At 41.5% G+C, this 17,204-nt stretch overlaps 1 protein-coding gene and 1 long non-coding RNA gene across 3 annotated transcripts in view; one reads left to right on the top strand and one right to left on the bottom strand.

The window, feature by feature from the left end:
* Positions 1-12,041, bottom strand: part of LOC122965925 (neurogenic locus notch homolog protein 1-like) — a 49,515-nt gene extending 37,474 nt beyond the window's left edge. For both annotated transcript variants that reach the window (XM_044330063.1, XM_044330064.1), the window contains exons 1-2: positions 11,262-12,041; positions 10,410-10,491 (exon numbers count right to left, since the gene is read on the bottom strand). In XM_044330063.1, coding sequence (XP_044185998.1) covers positions 10,410-10,491; positions 11,262-11,319 — 140 coding nt within the window. In that variant the 5' untranslated portion in view covers positions 11,320-12,041. The remainder of the gene's footprint in view (positions 1-10,409; positions 10,492-11,261) is intronic.
* A 1,434-nt stretch (positions 12,042-13,475) lies between these two features.
* Positions 13,476-16,635, top strand: LOC122971070. The gene is made up of 3 exons (XR_006399400.1): positions 13,476-13,764; positions 16,038-16,225; positions 16,397-16,635. It is a non-coding gene; the product is annotated as an uncharacterized LOC122971070 (long non-coding RNA).
* The last annotated feature ends 569 nt before the right edge of the window (positions 16,636-17,204 follow it).

Genomic DNA, 17,204 nt, shown 5'->3' with positions numbered 1-17,204 from the left:
TCGACAACGGAGATGGGTACCTTGACTGAGTGTCATTTAGCTTGGGATCGCTGTAGTATTAAGGTCAAACAAGGAGTTGCGGCAAAAGGCAGAAAGCAAGTTGGTCACAAGCCAGAAAATCTCAGAGGTCAAACAGCGATCTTCCATAATAACACACAGCGGAGACAGTAAGTGCTCTCACAAAGGAAACATCCATTCAAAGTCCTGATGGAAAAGTTTGGATTCTTCATTTGCTGGTTAAAAAAAAAAAAAAAAAGCCAGGGAATCAAAAATAAAGCTCAGGCTTTTTTTATCCGATGAGCTTTGATTACAGGACTGAAAGGCAACTGAAAACAACTGTGACCACAATGTCAAATCACAAATTTGCCTGGAAGGCCTTTATAATCTGTCACTAACTGTCCGGTTAGTGGTCTACAAGGAGTCCGGCAATAAATTCCAGAAACCCAATCTGTACATAGAACAAATTACTATCAGCACGGAAAAACGAGTCCAGACCAACAGCCTGTGGACTACTGGCTCAGACTGACTCCCGTTCCATGTCAATAGTCAGTAAATTTCTGCACCAGTTCTGTAGCCATAGCTGGTGCATAGCTTTTTTAGAAACTGCAGGAGTGCAATGCTAAATCAGTGGAGTATGGTGATGCAACTAACGATAATTTTGATTATAGATTAATCTGTTGATTATTTTCCTGATTAATCAATTAATTATTTGGCCTTCAAAATGTCAAAAAAATGTCCCAAAGCCCAAGATGACGACCTCAAGTGTCTTGTTTTGTCCCATTCAACAGTCCACAACCCAAACAGATTCAGTTTACTGTCACAGAGGACTAAATAAATTAGAAAATATTAACATTTGAGAAGCTGGAATAAGAATTTTCGACATTTCTTTCTTAAAAAAATGACTCAAAACTATTAATTGATTATCAAAATAGGCAATTAATTCAACAGTTGACAACTAATCATTTAATCAAGCAACTCTAGTTCATCTAGAGTTCACTATCAAGATTTGATCTCTCAATTCCTGTCGACGCAAGTGACAGAAATTTTTCACTTGGGCTAATACACCACAGCTAGAGACACATTTTTCAAACAGTACTTATCAAAATATCTTCACAGAGTGCAAAAACATATCTTGGTGCAGCTCCACTTTCTGATTTTAGCTGATAAAATAGTTTCATCACCACCTGATGTGGTGTAGCTAGAAATTCTTTCACATCCATAGCCAGTCAGAGAGGACAGTTGAATGTGTGTGTGTGTGTGTGTAGGGAAAGGGGGTGGAGGGGGGGGGGACTAGTGGAGAGAAGCAGTAGATCTGGCTGCTAGAAGGCCAGTCCAGTTAAGCCCCAGTGGTGGCGGGTGCTGAGGTCGTGAGGCGCCACATGAGCTCGCTGGAAAAAGGCCGCAGGGAGCAGGTGCGCATGTTAATGAGGAGACAGCAGCTGCTGCCCCGGCACATTCACCCCCTCCTCCCCCACACCTCCCCTATCCACTAACCCTCCACTCTACCTCCTTCCTCTCCATGGCACCCCATCCTACTACCGTCCTCTAGCCCAGACGGAGGCCAGGGCCGTGCACTGCAAAAATGAGCTTCTAACCTCATGAATTAGTCATTTTGAGGATTATTTTTTTTTATCTGAATACAATTGAACTAATCTGTGGCGGAGAGAGCCGGAGAAAAGTTTGAAAAGTTTTCTTCTAAAAAAGGAAGAAGGGAGGATCTAACTACGTTTAAAAAGTTAATAAAAGTGATTAAAACTATGAATTTATTTCAAGAATGAGGTTGATTTTTCTTTAATTTTTCAGGCTCAACACTACATTGAAGGGCATCTTGAGAGCCCCCACCTCCCCACCCTTCCCCGTCTCACTACTTAGCAGAGAAATGAAGAGTGAGAGAGGAAGAAAAAAGAGACGGAGAGAGAGAGAGAGAGAGCGAAGGATGAGTGGGCCCATTGTTTTTCCTCCCCATTCAGAGTTGACCACAGGCCGGGCGTATTCAGCTGTTATACCTCCTCTTTCCTTTCCTTCCCCTCCTCTTTCTCTCTCTCTCTCTCTGTCTCCCCCCCAAAAATATTTTCTTCTGAATCTTATTTTCATTATATATGGCTCTTCTCTGACTTCTCTCCTTTTTTTTTTTTTCTCATTATTGGTTTTTCCTCCTCTGTTCAAAGCCGTATGGTTGCTGGCATCCGCTCGCTCCCCTCTGTGCACCTTCTTTCCCTCCAAACCCCCCCCTCATCCCCTTTCTCCTACACCCCCCGTTTCTTTTCATAGAGCTGGCTAGATTTGTAAGACACCACATTAGGATTTATAAGTCTCAACTGACGTCTGCTAACTCCCCCCCCCCCCCCTCGAAACTTTCTTCCAAGTTACTTTTAAGCTGCTTTTAAGTGGTCTGCGATGTTTCAGGCAAAAGAAAAGCTTGAAAAAAAAAAATCCAAAACACCCACACACAATCAGTGGGACAAACAAAACAGTCTGAAAGAAAGGAAACTGGAACTGGTTTGGTTGGGTTTTTAGTGGGGGGGGAAAAGACAGAAAGGGGTCACCAGTTCAGAAGGAATTTTGGTGTTTACTCTTAAGAGCCTCCTGTCCTGATTCTTAACCTGAGAAACCTCAATAGAGGCTTGCTGGCAGCCTCACTTTATGGTTCCCTGAAAAAACTCACACCGGCTTTGAAACCGGCATCTGGCCTTCCTCACCCTTGCAAAACAGCCCAGCGTCTCACACCGAGGCCTAAAAGACAAACAGATAGCACTCCTGCACCCTCACCTCAGTGCACGTGGGACGCACTATCCAAACACACTCCGGCTGAGGTGCTGTCAGTAAGTCAACTGTAGCACACGCTAGGCAAAGAATGCTAACAGTTTGCTCTTTAACTTGGCGAGAGCCCGTCAAATACACGCTCAGCACAAAGTAGCCTTTACAGGCATCGAGCTCAACTGCCTCAATAGGAGCTCAAACGTATAAAACAGTGGGGTAAGACAAAAGATAGTCAACGACTCTTTTATGGAGTCCTCTGGTTGTGTTCAGAACAAACATTGCAAAGCAGCTGCTTCAACAAGAGAAATCTGCTGGTCTGGCGAGCGGGATAATCTTAACAGCAGCAGGTAAACTGGGCTGCTGGAAAGGTAAATAAAGAAGACATGAAAAGAAGGGCACAAATCGGAAGCTGAGCAAATATCAGGTGTTTTGGGGGGGGGGGGGGGGTATCGTATAACTCCAGGACAGCAGTGGAATTATCTCTACAGTAAGGCCGATACTGTTATTATCTTCTCTGTCATCCCTGCCCAGTAGACCTCATTGTTCTCCTCTGCGTTCAAATTCTGGGCCGTCTCTTCTTCAATTGCCGCCGCAGTAGCCCGTGGCAACAGGTCTGCAACACTGATGGGATGCATAACAGGGCCGGGCGGCGGCTCGAGCCTGCAGCAGATGTTGTGGTGACATCCGACCCTTGGCCAGGCGTCACTTTAAAGGGGCTTTCCTCAATGTCGGGCCAATCTGCCATCTGCCATCTTTCTGAGGTCACACACAGATGGGGACAGAGGCTCTGAGTGTAATATGTAGGCTACACATGTGCACTGTATACAAATAAAAGTCTGGGGAACGTACACAGATTTTAGGAGCTGTACGGGCCCCTCTCTGGATCCCCTTTAAGAAGCTTAGTGAATTAGGTTGTGCGTTTATTCAATTATTGCGCCGTGTAAAGCTCTGTGGGAGACAGAATCAGTGTCTGGTTCCATTTCTGTAAACGACATAATTAGTAAAATCTTTTTTTTTTTTTAGCAGATTTCAGCAAAAAAACAACAGGTAACCCATGTTGTGGCTGTCAGTTAAATGAAAAAATCTAGTTTAACAGCAACTTGGGTCTTATTTTTGTAGTTTTGACCATCATTTTTATCGATGACATAGTTCTTTTTGTCAAGGTCATTGCTGAGATTTGGAAACGCAGTGACATTGCTTCATCGAAGTGTGACGGGGCAAGAAATGCAAAAGTTCAGGTTATCAAGCACATTGTACACAAGACAGATGAACCGTTTCATTTGGAAGCAAAACAGAAGGTGAATGTACTCAAAATATCTTCAAATCACTCATTTTCACAGGAAAACTGTGCACACAAACACAACTACAGGAAGTACGGTGGGTCAAAATTGTACAAACAAAGTTGGTGATTCATAACCCTTAAACAGAATTTTCTCTTCCAAATAAGTTTTTTTGCCCAGTTACCCTTCTTTTAAACAATGTTTTATCTCAGTGATTAACTTGGTGAGTAAGATGTGATTATTACTGACGGGAATGATGAGCAAACGTTGCACTGGTCTCATCCTTTTAAGGGTAATCTGATGGTTTTCATTTCTGTCTTTTTCCAGTGTCTCCTTTTCTGACAAAGGACTGCTATCCAGGAGTCAAACTGTGTTAGTGGAGCATGTTTGTACCTCTAGTCCCCCCCCCAACCTCCTCTTATCCCTCCTGCCTCCCCACCACCCGTTCTCATTTCCTGGCTGTTTGGTTCCGTGCCTGGGCTAAGTCCCATTTAGTCCGATCTGTTTTAAAAGCATTGCCTGAGTGGAGCCTCTCTCTCCTCTCCTTTTCTTTCCTTCACACTTCCTCGCTTTTTTTTTTTTTGCCCTCTCTTGTATTTTCCCATCAGCATACAGTGGGTTACCACAGTGACAACTCTGCCACCACTGGCAGAGAAAACCAACACTAAAATGCATGCTTCAATCCAGCTTCAATCCACACAAAATTAAGTCTATTCAAATAAAAATAGTTCTTTTACAAAAACCAATCCTGGCACGAAAAACCGGGTTGTTGTTTGTTGTGGAACTGAAACCAAAGTTACCACCGAATCCCCGCTGGCTACACAAATTACAGGGGAAACGCTGCCCCTTCTTTCCCTCTCCTTACATCCATCCTTCTTTTCCTTCCTCTCTAATCGTACAGGAGAGCTGACCTGGCCAGCCCACATCTGGCAGCCTTCATTAGAGACCCTGTTTATTTGGGGAGCATTATGGACACAGCCCATGGGAAAGAGCCAGCTCCCCCTGGGACCAACACAACATTTAGTGTGTGTGTGTGTGTGTGTGTTTGTCGTGAGAGTCATAGCAGCTCTAATGACTGCTGCCACCTCCTACTTTACGAGGCTGGGAACCACTTAAAGGCTTTACGGTTGTCTGAAGGTGTAGCTGACAGTGCAACCGGACCCTCAGGTTGTTACTGTACACGGTGACATGTCATGCGTGGACTCTGGATAAGTGTTGGAGCTCATACACCCTTGAAAAACTGTCATTTCTTTCCCCTTGTGTAACAGATACTGTGATTGGTATCAGTCGAACGATCTGCATTGCTGCTTAACTGCACAAACTGCTCTGTTTCACAACAAAGGCATCACGCTCTATTCTGCTAAATATCCTGCGAGCGAAGGCAGTGAGAGTGACTGGAAGCTAAAAGCACACCTGGCAGACAAAGTCAATCTGTTTCTGTGTTCAGCTGAATGGGCAAAACCACAAGTAATCATGGGTATTATGAAGCATGCCGCTGTGTGGGTGAGTGCATGTCCCTCTTAGTTGTTATACTATAACCCACAGACAGGTGGTCTGGCTAAAAGAAAAAAAAAAAAAAAAAGAAATGAGGAAGTGTGGTTTGGAGAATGCCCAGCGTCTTTGTCTCACACACACATTGACTGTCAGTCCTCTCAGCCTGCGATCAAAGTTTGTGTGATTTGTCTTGGCATATGCCAACCAGGCAGGCTCAAATATCACTAATCCTCGGCGCTGAGGTCCCTCCACCACCAAGTCGCTTCAATCAGCCAGAACGCTCTGCCGATCAGCCCTCTCACCAGCCGGACTCTTGCCAAAGGGAACCCAACACCGGCGGCGGCGGCCATATAAAAGCCTCGCGCTGTGTGTTTCTCGTTGTGTGATGATATGATCAGATACGGCACCTTTTCTTCCCTCGGGCCACTCTGAGGCTGTTTCCTGAGTCTGAATGGAGGTGTAGAGGAGGGATGAGAGGAGGTGGGGGGGTGGGGAGGTGGGTGGGGGGTAGTAGTGTGTGTGTGTGTGTGTGTGGGGAAGGTTAAGATAGACTCATCTGACCAGAGCAAACAGAGGTGCCATTGAAGAATCCCCAGAACCGGAGAGACAAGGGCTCACTTTCATTGATGGGGATGTATACTGTAGCAGTCGCAGCACATACCAGCAAAGAATTAAAGGCTGTGTTTGTTATCTGAGGTTACGTTCACACAAATACAGAAACAAATGTGAAAATCCTGATTATCAATTGAAAGTTTTCACATTTTTATACCTGAAATGTCTGCAATCCACACTGAAATCCATCTATAGATTGAAACATTTCGACACTTCATATCAATAATCTATACTCAACCAGTCATCCATAATAAAAACATGGTGATAATGTCTGTTAGCTACATAAAACACAAAATACAGTGATGAGAGGGGACATGTGTGTTAAAAGTAACAATCATGAAGTATTTCAGTACAGACCAAAATGTTTTTGTATCATACAGCGAGTGTCGACGGTGGCGCTGAATGTTTAAATGGATACTTATTCTTATTTAGGGCTGCAACTAACGATTATTTTGATTATTGATTAATCTGCAAATTTTTTTCTCTATTAATCGATTGTTTTTTTCCATAAAAGGCTAGAAAAAAGTGAAATTTAGAGCTACAACGATTAAACGACTAGTTGACTGACAGAAAATTTATCAGCGACTATTTTGATAATTAAACGCTGGTTTAAGCTCCTCCAACAAATCAGCAGCAAACAAGCACATTATACCTTAAAAAATGAACTAAACTAGTCATCGATTATCAAAATAGTCGCCAATTAAATTTTCTGTCAATCAACTAATCGATTAATCGACAAATCGTTCCAGCTTGATTCTTGTTTATTGATTTACTCCCTGAATTCATCAGTAAATCACTGTGTATTTTTGTTGGATCTTGTATAGCTGCTTGTGTTGAGACAACATCAGATACTGGCACACAGGTAGGTCTGGCTTTTTTAATAGAAAAAAAAGTGTTTTGCAGAAAAATACGTTTTTATAACTCAAAAAAAAAGTGTTTTGGCATTTGTATCGTAACTTGGGGATCCTTTGGGATTGGCGCTTGTATCCAACCGAATTCCAAACGATACCCAGCCGTGGCATGTGTCATACATCAGCGTTTGCAAAAAGGTTTACAGAACAACAAACTGGCAACTTACAGTATAATTTATCTGGGGAGCATATTCATTTGTGGAAAATTCCAACTTAGCATGGATACAAACACAAAAACGGAGTTTATCAAAGCCTCAGTGAAGCAAAACCAGATAATTTATTACTGTCGTTCTGGGTTGTGTCTGCATCCTTACAGTCTGGCCTTTTCTGTACAAACCTCATATTGCCAGAACCTAAATCCAAAAAAAACCCCCCTCTTCACGTGACTTCCCCACCATCAACAGCCTGTCAAAAAACTGTTGCGTTTTTCATCGTGTTGACTGTCTGACAACGAAGGTATGTGATCTCTCAGCAGCTTCCTTCCTCGCTCCGGAGTCGGCCCGACATCTCTCATCTCTCCGGGCAGAGAGAGAGAAGCTCTGCTGCGAACTGCTTTGACTCTGGCCATTGTGCCACTGGAATCTGGGAGTTATTTTTCCTGGTCGGGATTGGCTCGGCTCTGTCACTGCTCTCTGTTACTGCCAAGCCTCTACAGTAAATGAGAGGCCTCCTTGAAGCTCTTTGGAGATAAACTTCAGTCAGAATCTCGCTGGGCCAGGCCAGATATGAGAAGGAGCTGGTATTTATGGTATGGCATGTCAAGTAGGCATCTCTGACAGCCTATATAAATCCAAAGCATCCAATGTCACTTACTTAACCTCGACGTGACACTCGAGTTCAAGAGCGGCTTCATTTTGATTGAGGCGCAACCAACTCAAACCTCTCTGCATGCTGTCATTAGGAAACACTGAAATATTACCAGACTTTATCCTTCAACAGGACAATTAGGCTATCAGTAGACAGTTTACTGAAAAATCTGTGTACTAACTCTTTCCCACATTTGTCTAATAAAGTTCTTGACACCGTCAGACCTCTAACACCTCTCTTTGATGAGTTAACCTCACGTCAAGCTTCGAGCAGGATCCACCTGGTTACAATTATTTCTCGCTGTTTATATCCTGATGCTGCCAGCTGTTCAGCTTTACAAGAACTGCAGCGCCGACTGCGTCAGTGCACTTGCTGTGGAAGTCATCGGTCCTGGAGGATGTTTGCAGGAAGTTTGTCTGAGAGGAGTGACGCTAGTAAACCTGGCTCGGAGTTTAGAGGCTGGAAAGAGAAGCTGGAGAAGTTTGTTGACTTTTGCATTCGGCAAACTGCGAGGATCGGTTTACTGGTAGAGGTCTAGTAAACTACATCTTGTAGAGTACTCAGCCTGTAAAAATAGTTGTGTAATGTCTTCTTCTATGGTTCTGGAAGAGCTTTTTTTTTAAGTCTGAGAAAATAATCCCTGTCACGTCATCAGGGTTATCTTGGCTTGGGTTTAACACTTCCATTTTTTACGAGAAACTCTGTGCTACAAACTGAGGGCATGGAGCTTGAAAGACAAGGCGGGATCTAAGGAAAGATCTTATTTTGACTGTGTAGGATTCAGCCTTTTTCTTCTTTAGCTTGACTCATACTAGGAACTGAAATTCAGGATTCTCAGTCTTTCCTGCATTTAATTTTCACTGTTCACACCCAAAGTGTTGAAACTTTATGGTGTTAAGTATGTTACTTAATAGCTAACCCTTTAGTCGTATAATCCTATTTTCTAAGTTATTATTATCATATTAACTATTATTAACTATTATTATTATGTTATACTGAGTACTTAGCTTCTTATGTCACTGTTAAATTCACACGCTCAACTCATAGCAACACAAATGACCCCCACAAAGGCATCTTTTCCATGTAGCTTCCAAAAGGTTTTGTTCATAAAATTAGGCTCAAATTGGAAAACAAAAATCATTTCCACACATTGTGCACCTTAACGTTAACTCAAAGTTATCTACAGCACTGCAGAATACATATATGGGCAACTTAGCTTTAGATTATTAAAATTATTAAGTGTAGAAGCAACATTTCAGCTCTGAACATTTTGCAGAACTTTTAATCACAAGTTCCCGGGCCCTCTGGTGGCGCAGTGATGACACACACACACACACACACACACACACACACAGACACACACAGAATAATCCGTTTTTGCCCGCTTAAACTTTTCAAACTTCGAGGATGGAGTGAGCGAGCCCCTCATGCCCATCTCCATGTTTAATTGGAGAAGTCTGAGAAGGGGGACAGTGCAGGGGCACAATGATGGCTTTGTGGCCCAGTGAGTAGGTAGGGAAGGTGGGGGGGGGGGGGGGAGTGGAGAGTGGAGAGTGGAGAGGGATTGAGGGGTGAATAACACAACCAGACCAAATTAAGATGTGGCGGGGGGCCAAGATGGCTGCCTGGGTCTTGCAGTCTCGAAGCTGTGACCCGGCTAGCCCAATCATCCGGCGGTCAGCGAGCTTTGCGACCGCTCCAGTAAGATGACACTGGATGCCGCTGCTCATGCCAGGTTGGAAAAAGAGCCAAGTGCAAAGTAGACTATTGTTGTAAAAAAAAAAAAAAAAAAAAAAAAAAAAAAAGAGCTGCAGCTTATTGGTTTACATGTGAACAGAAAACGTCTCCAAATAGAAAACTCTGAAGCACTTCACAGACAAAACGCTGAGATACATTTTTTTAGCGGGTTAGAAAACGTCTACCCTCTGCCATCTGTCCAGGGGAATGAGAGGGAGAGAGAGAGAGAGAGCACTGAGGGCCATTGAGGAGGGGACAAAATCCCAGGAGAGAGGAGGAGGAGGAGGAGGAGGTGGGAGGGTGGGGGGGGGGGTGAGGGGTGGTAGGAGGACAGGGTCTGAGGGTCTCTCTGGGAAGCCTCACCCAGATTAGTCACACAGAATTAATGGCAGCGGAGAACAATGGTTGCCGAGCTTCTGGCAACCCCAGCTGTCGCTCCGTGGAAGAAAAGAAAAACAAGATTTAGGGCTGCGAGAGTTTGGCTGCAGAGGGGAGAGAGTGTGGTGGCAGACACACACACACACACACATACACACATGCACGCACACACACACACACACACACTCTCTCTTGCACAGTGACCCCTGTCCTCATCAATGTCCACTCATTTCTGTCTCCGCTCTGACCATTTGCCTCCCAGAAATAGCAACACCAGAGTGAGCGATTCACATGTCAACCAAAAAATCTGACTCAACTCAAATTCCACAATCACACATTCTCCCAAAAAAAAAAAAAAAAAAAAAAAAAATCCTGCTCTGTGGGTATTCCTCACAATTTGTCGGTTAAAGAGAGAAATGTTACAACTTACTTGCACTCTCCATTCCCATCTGGAGTTGCTTCACACCTCCCCTGGTTCAAACACGACTCCGTGGGCATGGAGCATCTTAGGCCTGCGAATGGAAAGTTTTAATACACCTGCACTTTGCTAAAACTTGTAAGAACTTTTAAGTAAGTCTATTATATCTTAGTGGCGGTTATTACAACAGCTGGGTGGCAGTTATTGCAACATTAACAATGAATCCAGGTGATGAGGCAAAACCGCTTTCCAAATATTTGTGTTCCTCAGGGGTATTATAAATGGCACAGGTATCACTTCAAAAATGTGAAATCTAGGTGTGACTCTTGCCACCTTGAAGTGCAGTTTGTGGGACTTGACACCGGTTTGGCAGAAGCATGCTCTTCTGTGCAGCTGTCCCAAAAAAAAGTGCCATTTGGGGGAGTAACACAGCTTTGCAATAATATAAAAAAACACACTGCTCTGTATCCAAACTGAAAAGGCATGCGTTTACATGCTGGTGAGAAAAAAAACTTGACTGGGTAAAAGTTAAAAAGCATGAACTTGTCCAGTTTGCAGGACAGGAGAGCTGTGGTGATGTTTAGGATAATGCAAACAGGTGTATGAGTTCATATAAGTGAGCGTAATTAACGTTAATTAACATTGAACTTGGGGAAACCTGCAGGATGAGTCCAAAAAGGTGGGAAAATTGTTATACTTCAGTTTCAGTCCATCAGTTTATAAACCAAACTGAATGCAACAAGTTAAAATTAAAGTATAATGCGCCTCTAAAGAGTACATCAGTACGTTTTCTAATATTGTTGAGGCAAAAAAAAAGACTCAGAGGAGCCTAAAAAAAAGTGAGAATCCCCCCGCGCCACTTACCTCGTGTTAGTCCAATCAGCGACAACAAGAAAGTTAGTTTCGCAAAGAAAATATGCATTCCTTCTGGTTTAAAATGGTTGTACAAATCCACGTGGGTTTTTCATAGATCCGATGTGTGTCTTCCTCTTCGTCAGATAAAAACAACGTTCAGTTCATCCTCGAGTAGATCCACAGAGAAAGTTGAGCCGCGTCTATGAGAGCATGAGATGTTGTCACTTGAGTTCCCGAGTTGGAAATGACTTGAGGGACGTTTTTTTTCCTCCACATCGGGGCCGCTCCGCATCTAGGGGCGTAACTTACTCCTCCACAGACACACACACACACACACACACACACACACACACACACACACACACTTGAACAATCACATAGTTGGTCCCCAGACAGACACAAGCTGCGCACAATTTGATGAAGAGATAGTGAGGAAGTTTGTTTTTATTTCTATTTCCCCACGTAGTAATTTGTTAATTGAACTAGTCTGAATTAGTCCAGCGAATAGTTTGTGCCAATGTTTTCACCTATATGCACCCAGAAGTAAGTGTTAGCTTTTTTTTAAGTTGGTAAATAAGACATTTTTACTTTTTAACGCATTATTTACATAGCAAATATAACAGTTTGCTGGTTTACTTAGTTTAACCCTAGCTATTTGTAAAAATCTGATAAATGCTAGGGGAGAACGGGGTTGGTTGTCACAGTAATTAGATGTCACTCCCTAGAGGGTGCTGTTAAAAAATGTCGGTACTGAAATTTTCAGAATTGGGGTCAGAGGTCACCTACAAGGTCAATTCAGGAGTAAAGCCACAGACATATTCCCCAGTGGACGTGTACAACGACAGCTAAGGACACCACGGACACGTAGTAGCTCTGTTTATAATACTTCCTGGAGTCCGCTTGGAGGACGCGTTCAACACATGCGCAGTAGATCGGCGTCCACAGGAAGACAGCGCTGTGACCACGCGGACTGGTGCAGACAGATTTACATAAAATTTACGTTACGCAAACCCTAGCGAACTCTTGCATACTCGTGGACGCGGAAGGTATAACTTCAGCTTAAGACACTGGACATGACTTGAAGTTAGAGAACTTTTAGTGTTTTTCATGTCAAAATGTAAACATCCAGTTCCTCTGTGTTTCTCTTTGAGGCTTTTACACAGTGGGTTTACAATAAAACAATTAGGGGAGCACTATAGTTTAGAGTTAGTTTAGTTTTTTTCTTATCTACACTACAACATGTGATTGATAGCTTTGCCAGTAAATCCCACTTGAGGATGCTTGTCACATTCTCTTCGGGGTCACATTCATGAACATTCAACATGAAATTAAACTTTTTAAATTTATTTTTAAGATTGCCTCCATTTTTAATTTTTCTCCCAATTAAAATAAAAGGACAACCAATCCCATGATGGGGATGGTTGTCACAAGAGCACACGATGTATTTGACAGTCCGTATCTTTGGAACAGAATCAGCTTAAGGAGCGTAAGGTCACTCCTGACAGTTTAGGCTTCCATTACACATTGAACGGGAATCTATTAAGGATTGTGTGACTACTAACCCCGTTCTCCCCTTCTTGTTCACCAACTTATGACGAAAGCTAGGAATTGTTTAGTCTTTTACATGTACATATCAAGTTAAATAGTGACTGTATGAGATAGAAAGAATATACTGTATATATTTGGTACTTTTAGTTCACCCAAACTGTTAAAAAGTTAGTTATGCTAAAGTTAACAGATACATGAAAGATTCAAGCTAGCAGCAAAACAGGCTAAACTTAAAACCGAAAAAGCTGACCAGTAAAGGTCCCGAAAAGTACTAAAATAATAGATTTTTAAGTTTGAAGGTGTAAAAAGTTAGAGGTAATGTTTTAGTAAGTATACCTTAAGTTCATCACAGTTTTGAACCTCAATTTCATGATATTTTAACATTTTGTTTTGGATATATGATTTTTTTTTGTCCCAGAGTACTGTGTAGTTTTGCTATTTTAAACCAGTATCCATTAACTAATAATTTACATGGCCAATTCCAATTAATACTGATACCAACATTATTAATTTTATGCAGTACTTCAATGCAACTACCTCACTCCATGCACCTGTTCACCTGTTGCTAGGAGACAGACACCTGAAATTGTTCCCCAGTGCTTACAGTTACTTTCTACTTAAACACAAACATTTCGCAGCACTGAATTTTTCTTTTTTGAGAGTAAAATTCAAGGCGAAACATTAATTCCTTGTAATTTGTTGTATTTTTTTCTTGAAAAGACACCACATAGAATATAGAAATAAAATATTGGCTTTGGTCTTGACCTGCGCTCCTGCATCAGGTCATCACACCCTGATGGAGCCTGGGAACCAGCCTGTTAGCAGTTCGAATCTTCGAATCTGATAAATAAACGCTGACGGCGACTCACGCAAGTTTTCACTCAGCCAGCCTGCAGAGTCAGCAGAAGCCGGAGCAGATTCCCATCAGGTGGCTTGTGATCGGAGTCTGAGCAGCCTCACACAGGTAACTGCTGTCACGATGCACAGATGAGACAGACTGATAACGTACTGTGTGTGTTTATGGAGTTTGATATTGTCACAGTGGGGTACTTGAGGAATCTACACATTCACAGCAATGCAACTAAATCAGTTGACCTGTCACTTGGGAAAATTAGAAAAACACACATTATATGTTTGTAGCATGACCATAAATTCAATAATGATTATTTGTATAGCAGCTTTCACACAGGAAAAGCTGCTCATAGTGACATGTGGGTCAAGTTTCAGTTGATAATTAGTTCCCAAAATGGATATGGGAGATTGTGGAAAATTCCCCCCAAGGCGCAACCTTTCCCTTTAATGGAAAAACAATTTAGTTTGAGTTTGACAGTTGTTGAACATGGAAAAAGCAGATGACAAAACAACCGCCACTCAAGGTCCACTTACATGCTTGTTTTGGAGCTTTCAACAGGGACTATTAATGTTGAAATGTTATTTTGGGCACTTTTTTAAACCAGAATGATTAAAAAGACCTAAGAGTGCTCAAAATAATAAAAAGTTTGAACAGTTACTACAGTTACATAACTACAAAGTGAACGTAACTCATTGATGATGACCATGTGATAATGTCAAAAACTGAAGAACAAGCAAGTAAGTGGACTTTGAGTGGAGATTGTTTTGGCAACAACAGAGTTAATTCTCATTGCCTGGAGCCACAAACAGTCCATCAGTACAGTGTCTACAGAAGATATTAATTTCAACCTTGGAGGTTTTTGTGTTTTATTGTCTTCAACGTATATTTGACGTGGCTTTTTTGACACTTAACAGAAAAAATCATCATTTTGCAGAGTTGCTTGGAGTGTTTCTTTGTCTTTGTGGTGTATTTTTTTTTGTTGCCTCACCTCAAGTTAAACCTTCCACATACAGGTGTCTATAAAATGGCTGAAATTAGTTAAAAATGACGAAGGTGACATCTTCAAATGTCTTGTTTTGTCCGATCAACAGTACAAAACCCAAAGATATTCAGTTTACTATCATGTTCCACAAAAAGAGCATCAAATCCTCCCATTTGAGAAGCTGAAACCAGTAAATAATTGGCATTCTTTCTTTAAAAAATTATTAAAATGATTATTTGATTATCAAAATAGTTGCCATATTAATTTTCTGTTGATCAGCTAATAGATTAATTGACTAATTGTTTTAGCTCTAAACCTACCCACAGGCTACACACAAGTGATCTCCATTTAACTAATTAACAATTAATTAATGCAACTTCTAAAACCTATTAGCTGCACCAGCGATAACTTATGTGAGTCCTATTAAAAGGATGCTTATGCAAACTTGGATTTTGCATTCATATTGTTTTGTAGAGATCTGTTTTCACTTTGACTACTTCAGGATTACTTCAGTGTTCATCCTTCAGGATGTTTTTACTGGGAGCTGAACCATCCGCAGAGGTCTCCTCCTCTCCAATACAAACGGAGCCGGTGATTAAAACGGGTAAAAACACTGAATAAAGCAGTTTCATTCAGGATGTCCGGTAGTGACTGTGAGCCGAGCTGCTGCTAACGTTTGTTCAGCTTGTTTCTCTGATAACTTAAGATCTAGATGTCCATTGACTAAAATCCTTCATCCGGTTAAAAGATACAGTTAAAAACAACCAAGATTTAAAAAGTTTATCATAAAAGTTTGGCTTAAAACAGAGCAAAAGTCAATTTATGACAGTTTCTGGGGGACAACCACAACACCGATGTATTAGCGTCTATGTGTATACTCTTTGGGAGAGGCCATTGTAGCCGACAACCACAACACTGACATGTGCATCTTATGCGTGTATACTCTTTGGTAGGGGTGTGATGCCATTGACAGGCGACCAGATGAAACGGATCGTTACCTTGATTAAAATGACTCTGAGTTTCTCTGAGTTTGAAAATTGTTGGAAACATCTGGGATAATGTAAGTACATATCTTAAAATATATCACATAGGTCTAGTTGTTTTTAGACATTTTAATGCAGAATAGTTACATATTATAGCTTTAAATGGTCTTTTTCTGTTGATCAGTGTCCAAAAAGCCACATTAAATCTAATTTAATTCTAAACAGTACAAAGTGAAAACAAAGGGGGCGGGTAGTTTTTCCAGACACTGTATTTATAGAGATACAACAGATATTAATGATGCAGCGCTGACATCAAAGCCACATCTTCAGAAATTACTGACACACAAATTAAATCTTCTCGATGCAGCCACTTAGGACTGTTAATCCTATGTTGTGATTGTCTCTTTCAACACCGTCAGCCCCTCATTTGTTTAAGAAACCACAAAGTGACACATGAGAGTCTGCCAGGAGGTTACAGGTAAAACAGCCGCCATGAAACAAAAACACATGAAGCAGACGTTGAACCCCTGAGGGCAGACAGAGCGTAGGAGTGCTGGAAGAGGCAACGATGGAGAGAAACTGTTAAACAGGGAGGAGACAGATCAAGGTAATACTATGAGAGTATTGTCATGTTAAATGTATTATATATCACCCATAATAAGCACATAATCAGCTTTGGCTGTTAACCTGCCTAGATTTGATCTCAATCAGTTAATTACTTTGAGCATTTTAATACAAAGCCTCATTTTGAATTAACACATGTTCAATGTCTAACTAGTGGATCATGTGACATGATCAAAAGCTCCAGAACAGCAGCTACTAAATGGATCTTGAGATTGTGCTGTTTCAAAGGTCAACGACGAACTGAAGCTCAACTTTTAAGACAACATCAAACTGCTCAGAAAAAAAGGAAATTTGAACATCTATAATTTCCATGACGACAGAGCAAACTCCATCTTCTGATGAAGATCATGTGATATGATGAAAAGCTCCAGTAGAACTACAAAATGGACCTTGAGGTGGAATTGTTAAATTAAACTAAATTAATTAAAAGACAACAATTAGTCCGTAAACACCAGTGATGGCCCTTTGTTTTCTTTCTCGTATAGTAATCAGAAGTTTTTCAATCAAATAAACAAAACATAAGTTCAACTTCATGAGGTCACAGTGAACCAAGTAAACATTTAAATATGCAGCTATTATATTTTTTGTGATTCTTACAGTGAAATGCTCTTTTTACCTGCAGATTCACATCCATGGGTCAGCTACAGCAGTGTTTTCCAACATGTCATAGGGGTCTGGACCCCTATAAGGGGGTCACAAGATAAACCTGAGCGGTCGTGAGATGACTCACACGACAAGAAAGAAAACAAAACATTCTTTTGCTGCAGAAAATCATATATTTTTCCCTGATTTGGAGTTTTCAGGTCTCTAAAAAGCATTCAAATTAAACAATCAGAGACATGGAAAGTCTCTCTTTGCTGGAACTCACAACTCATGGATATACGACATGAAGACGATGCTTCATTTTAAGGGGTCATGAGGTTAAAAGGTTTGGAACCACTGAGCTACAGAACAGCAGCCCT

This window comes from Thunnus albacares, chromosome 2 (assembly GCF_914725855.1).
Source record: "Thunnus albacares chromosome 2, fThuAlb1.1, whole genome shotgun sequence".
Classification (NCBI taxonomy): domain Eukaryota; kingdom Metazoa; phylum Chordata; class Actinopteri; order Scombriformes; family Scombridae; genus Thunnus; species Thunnus albacares.
This window is presented reverse-complemented; position numbering and strand designations above follow the sequence as displayed.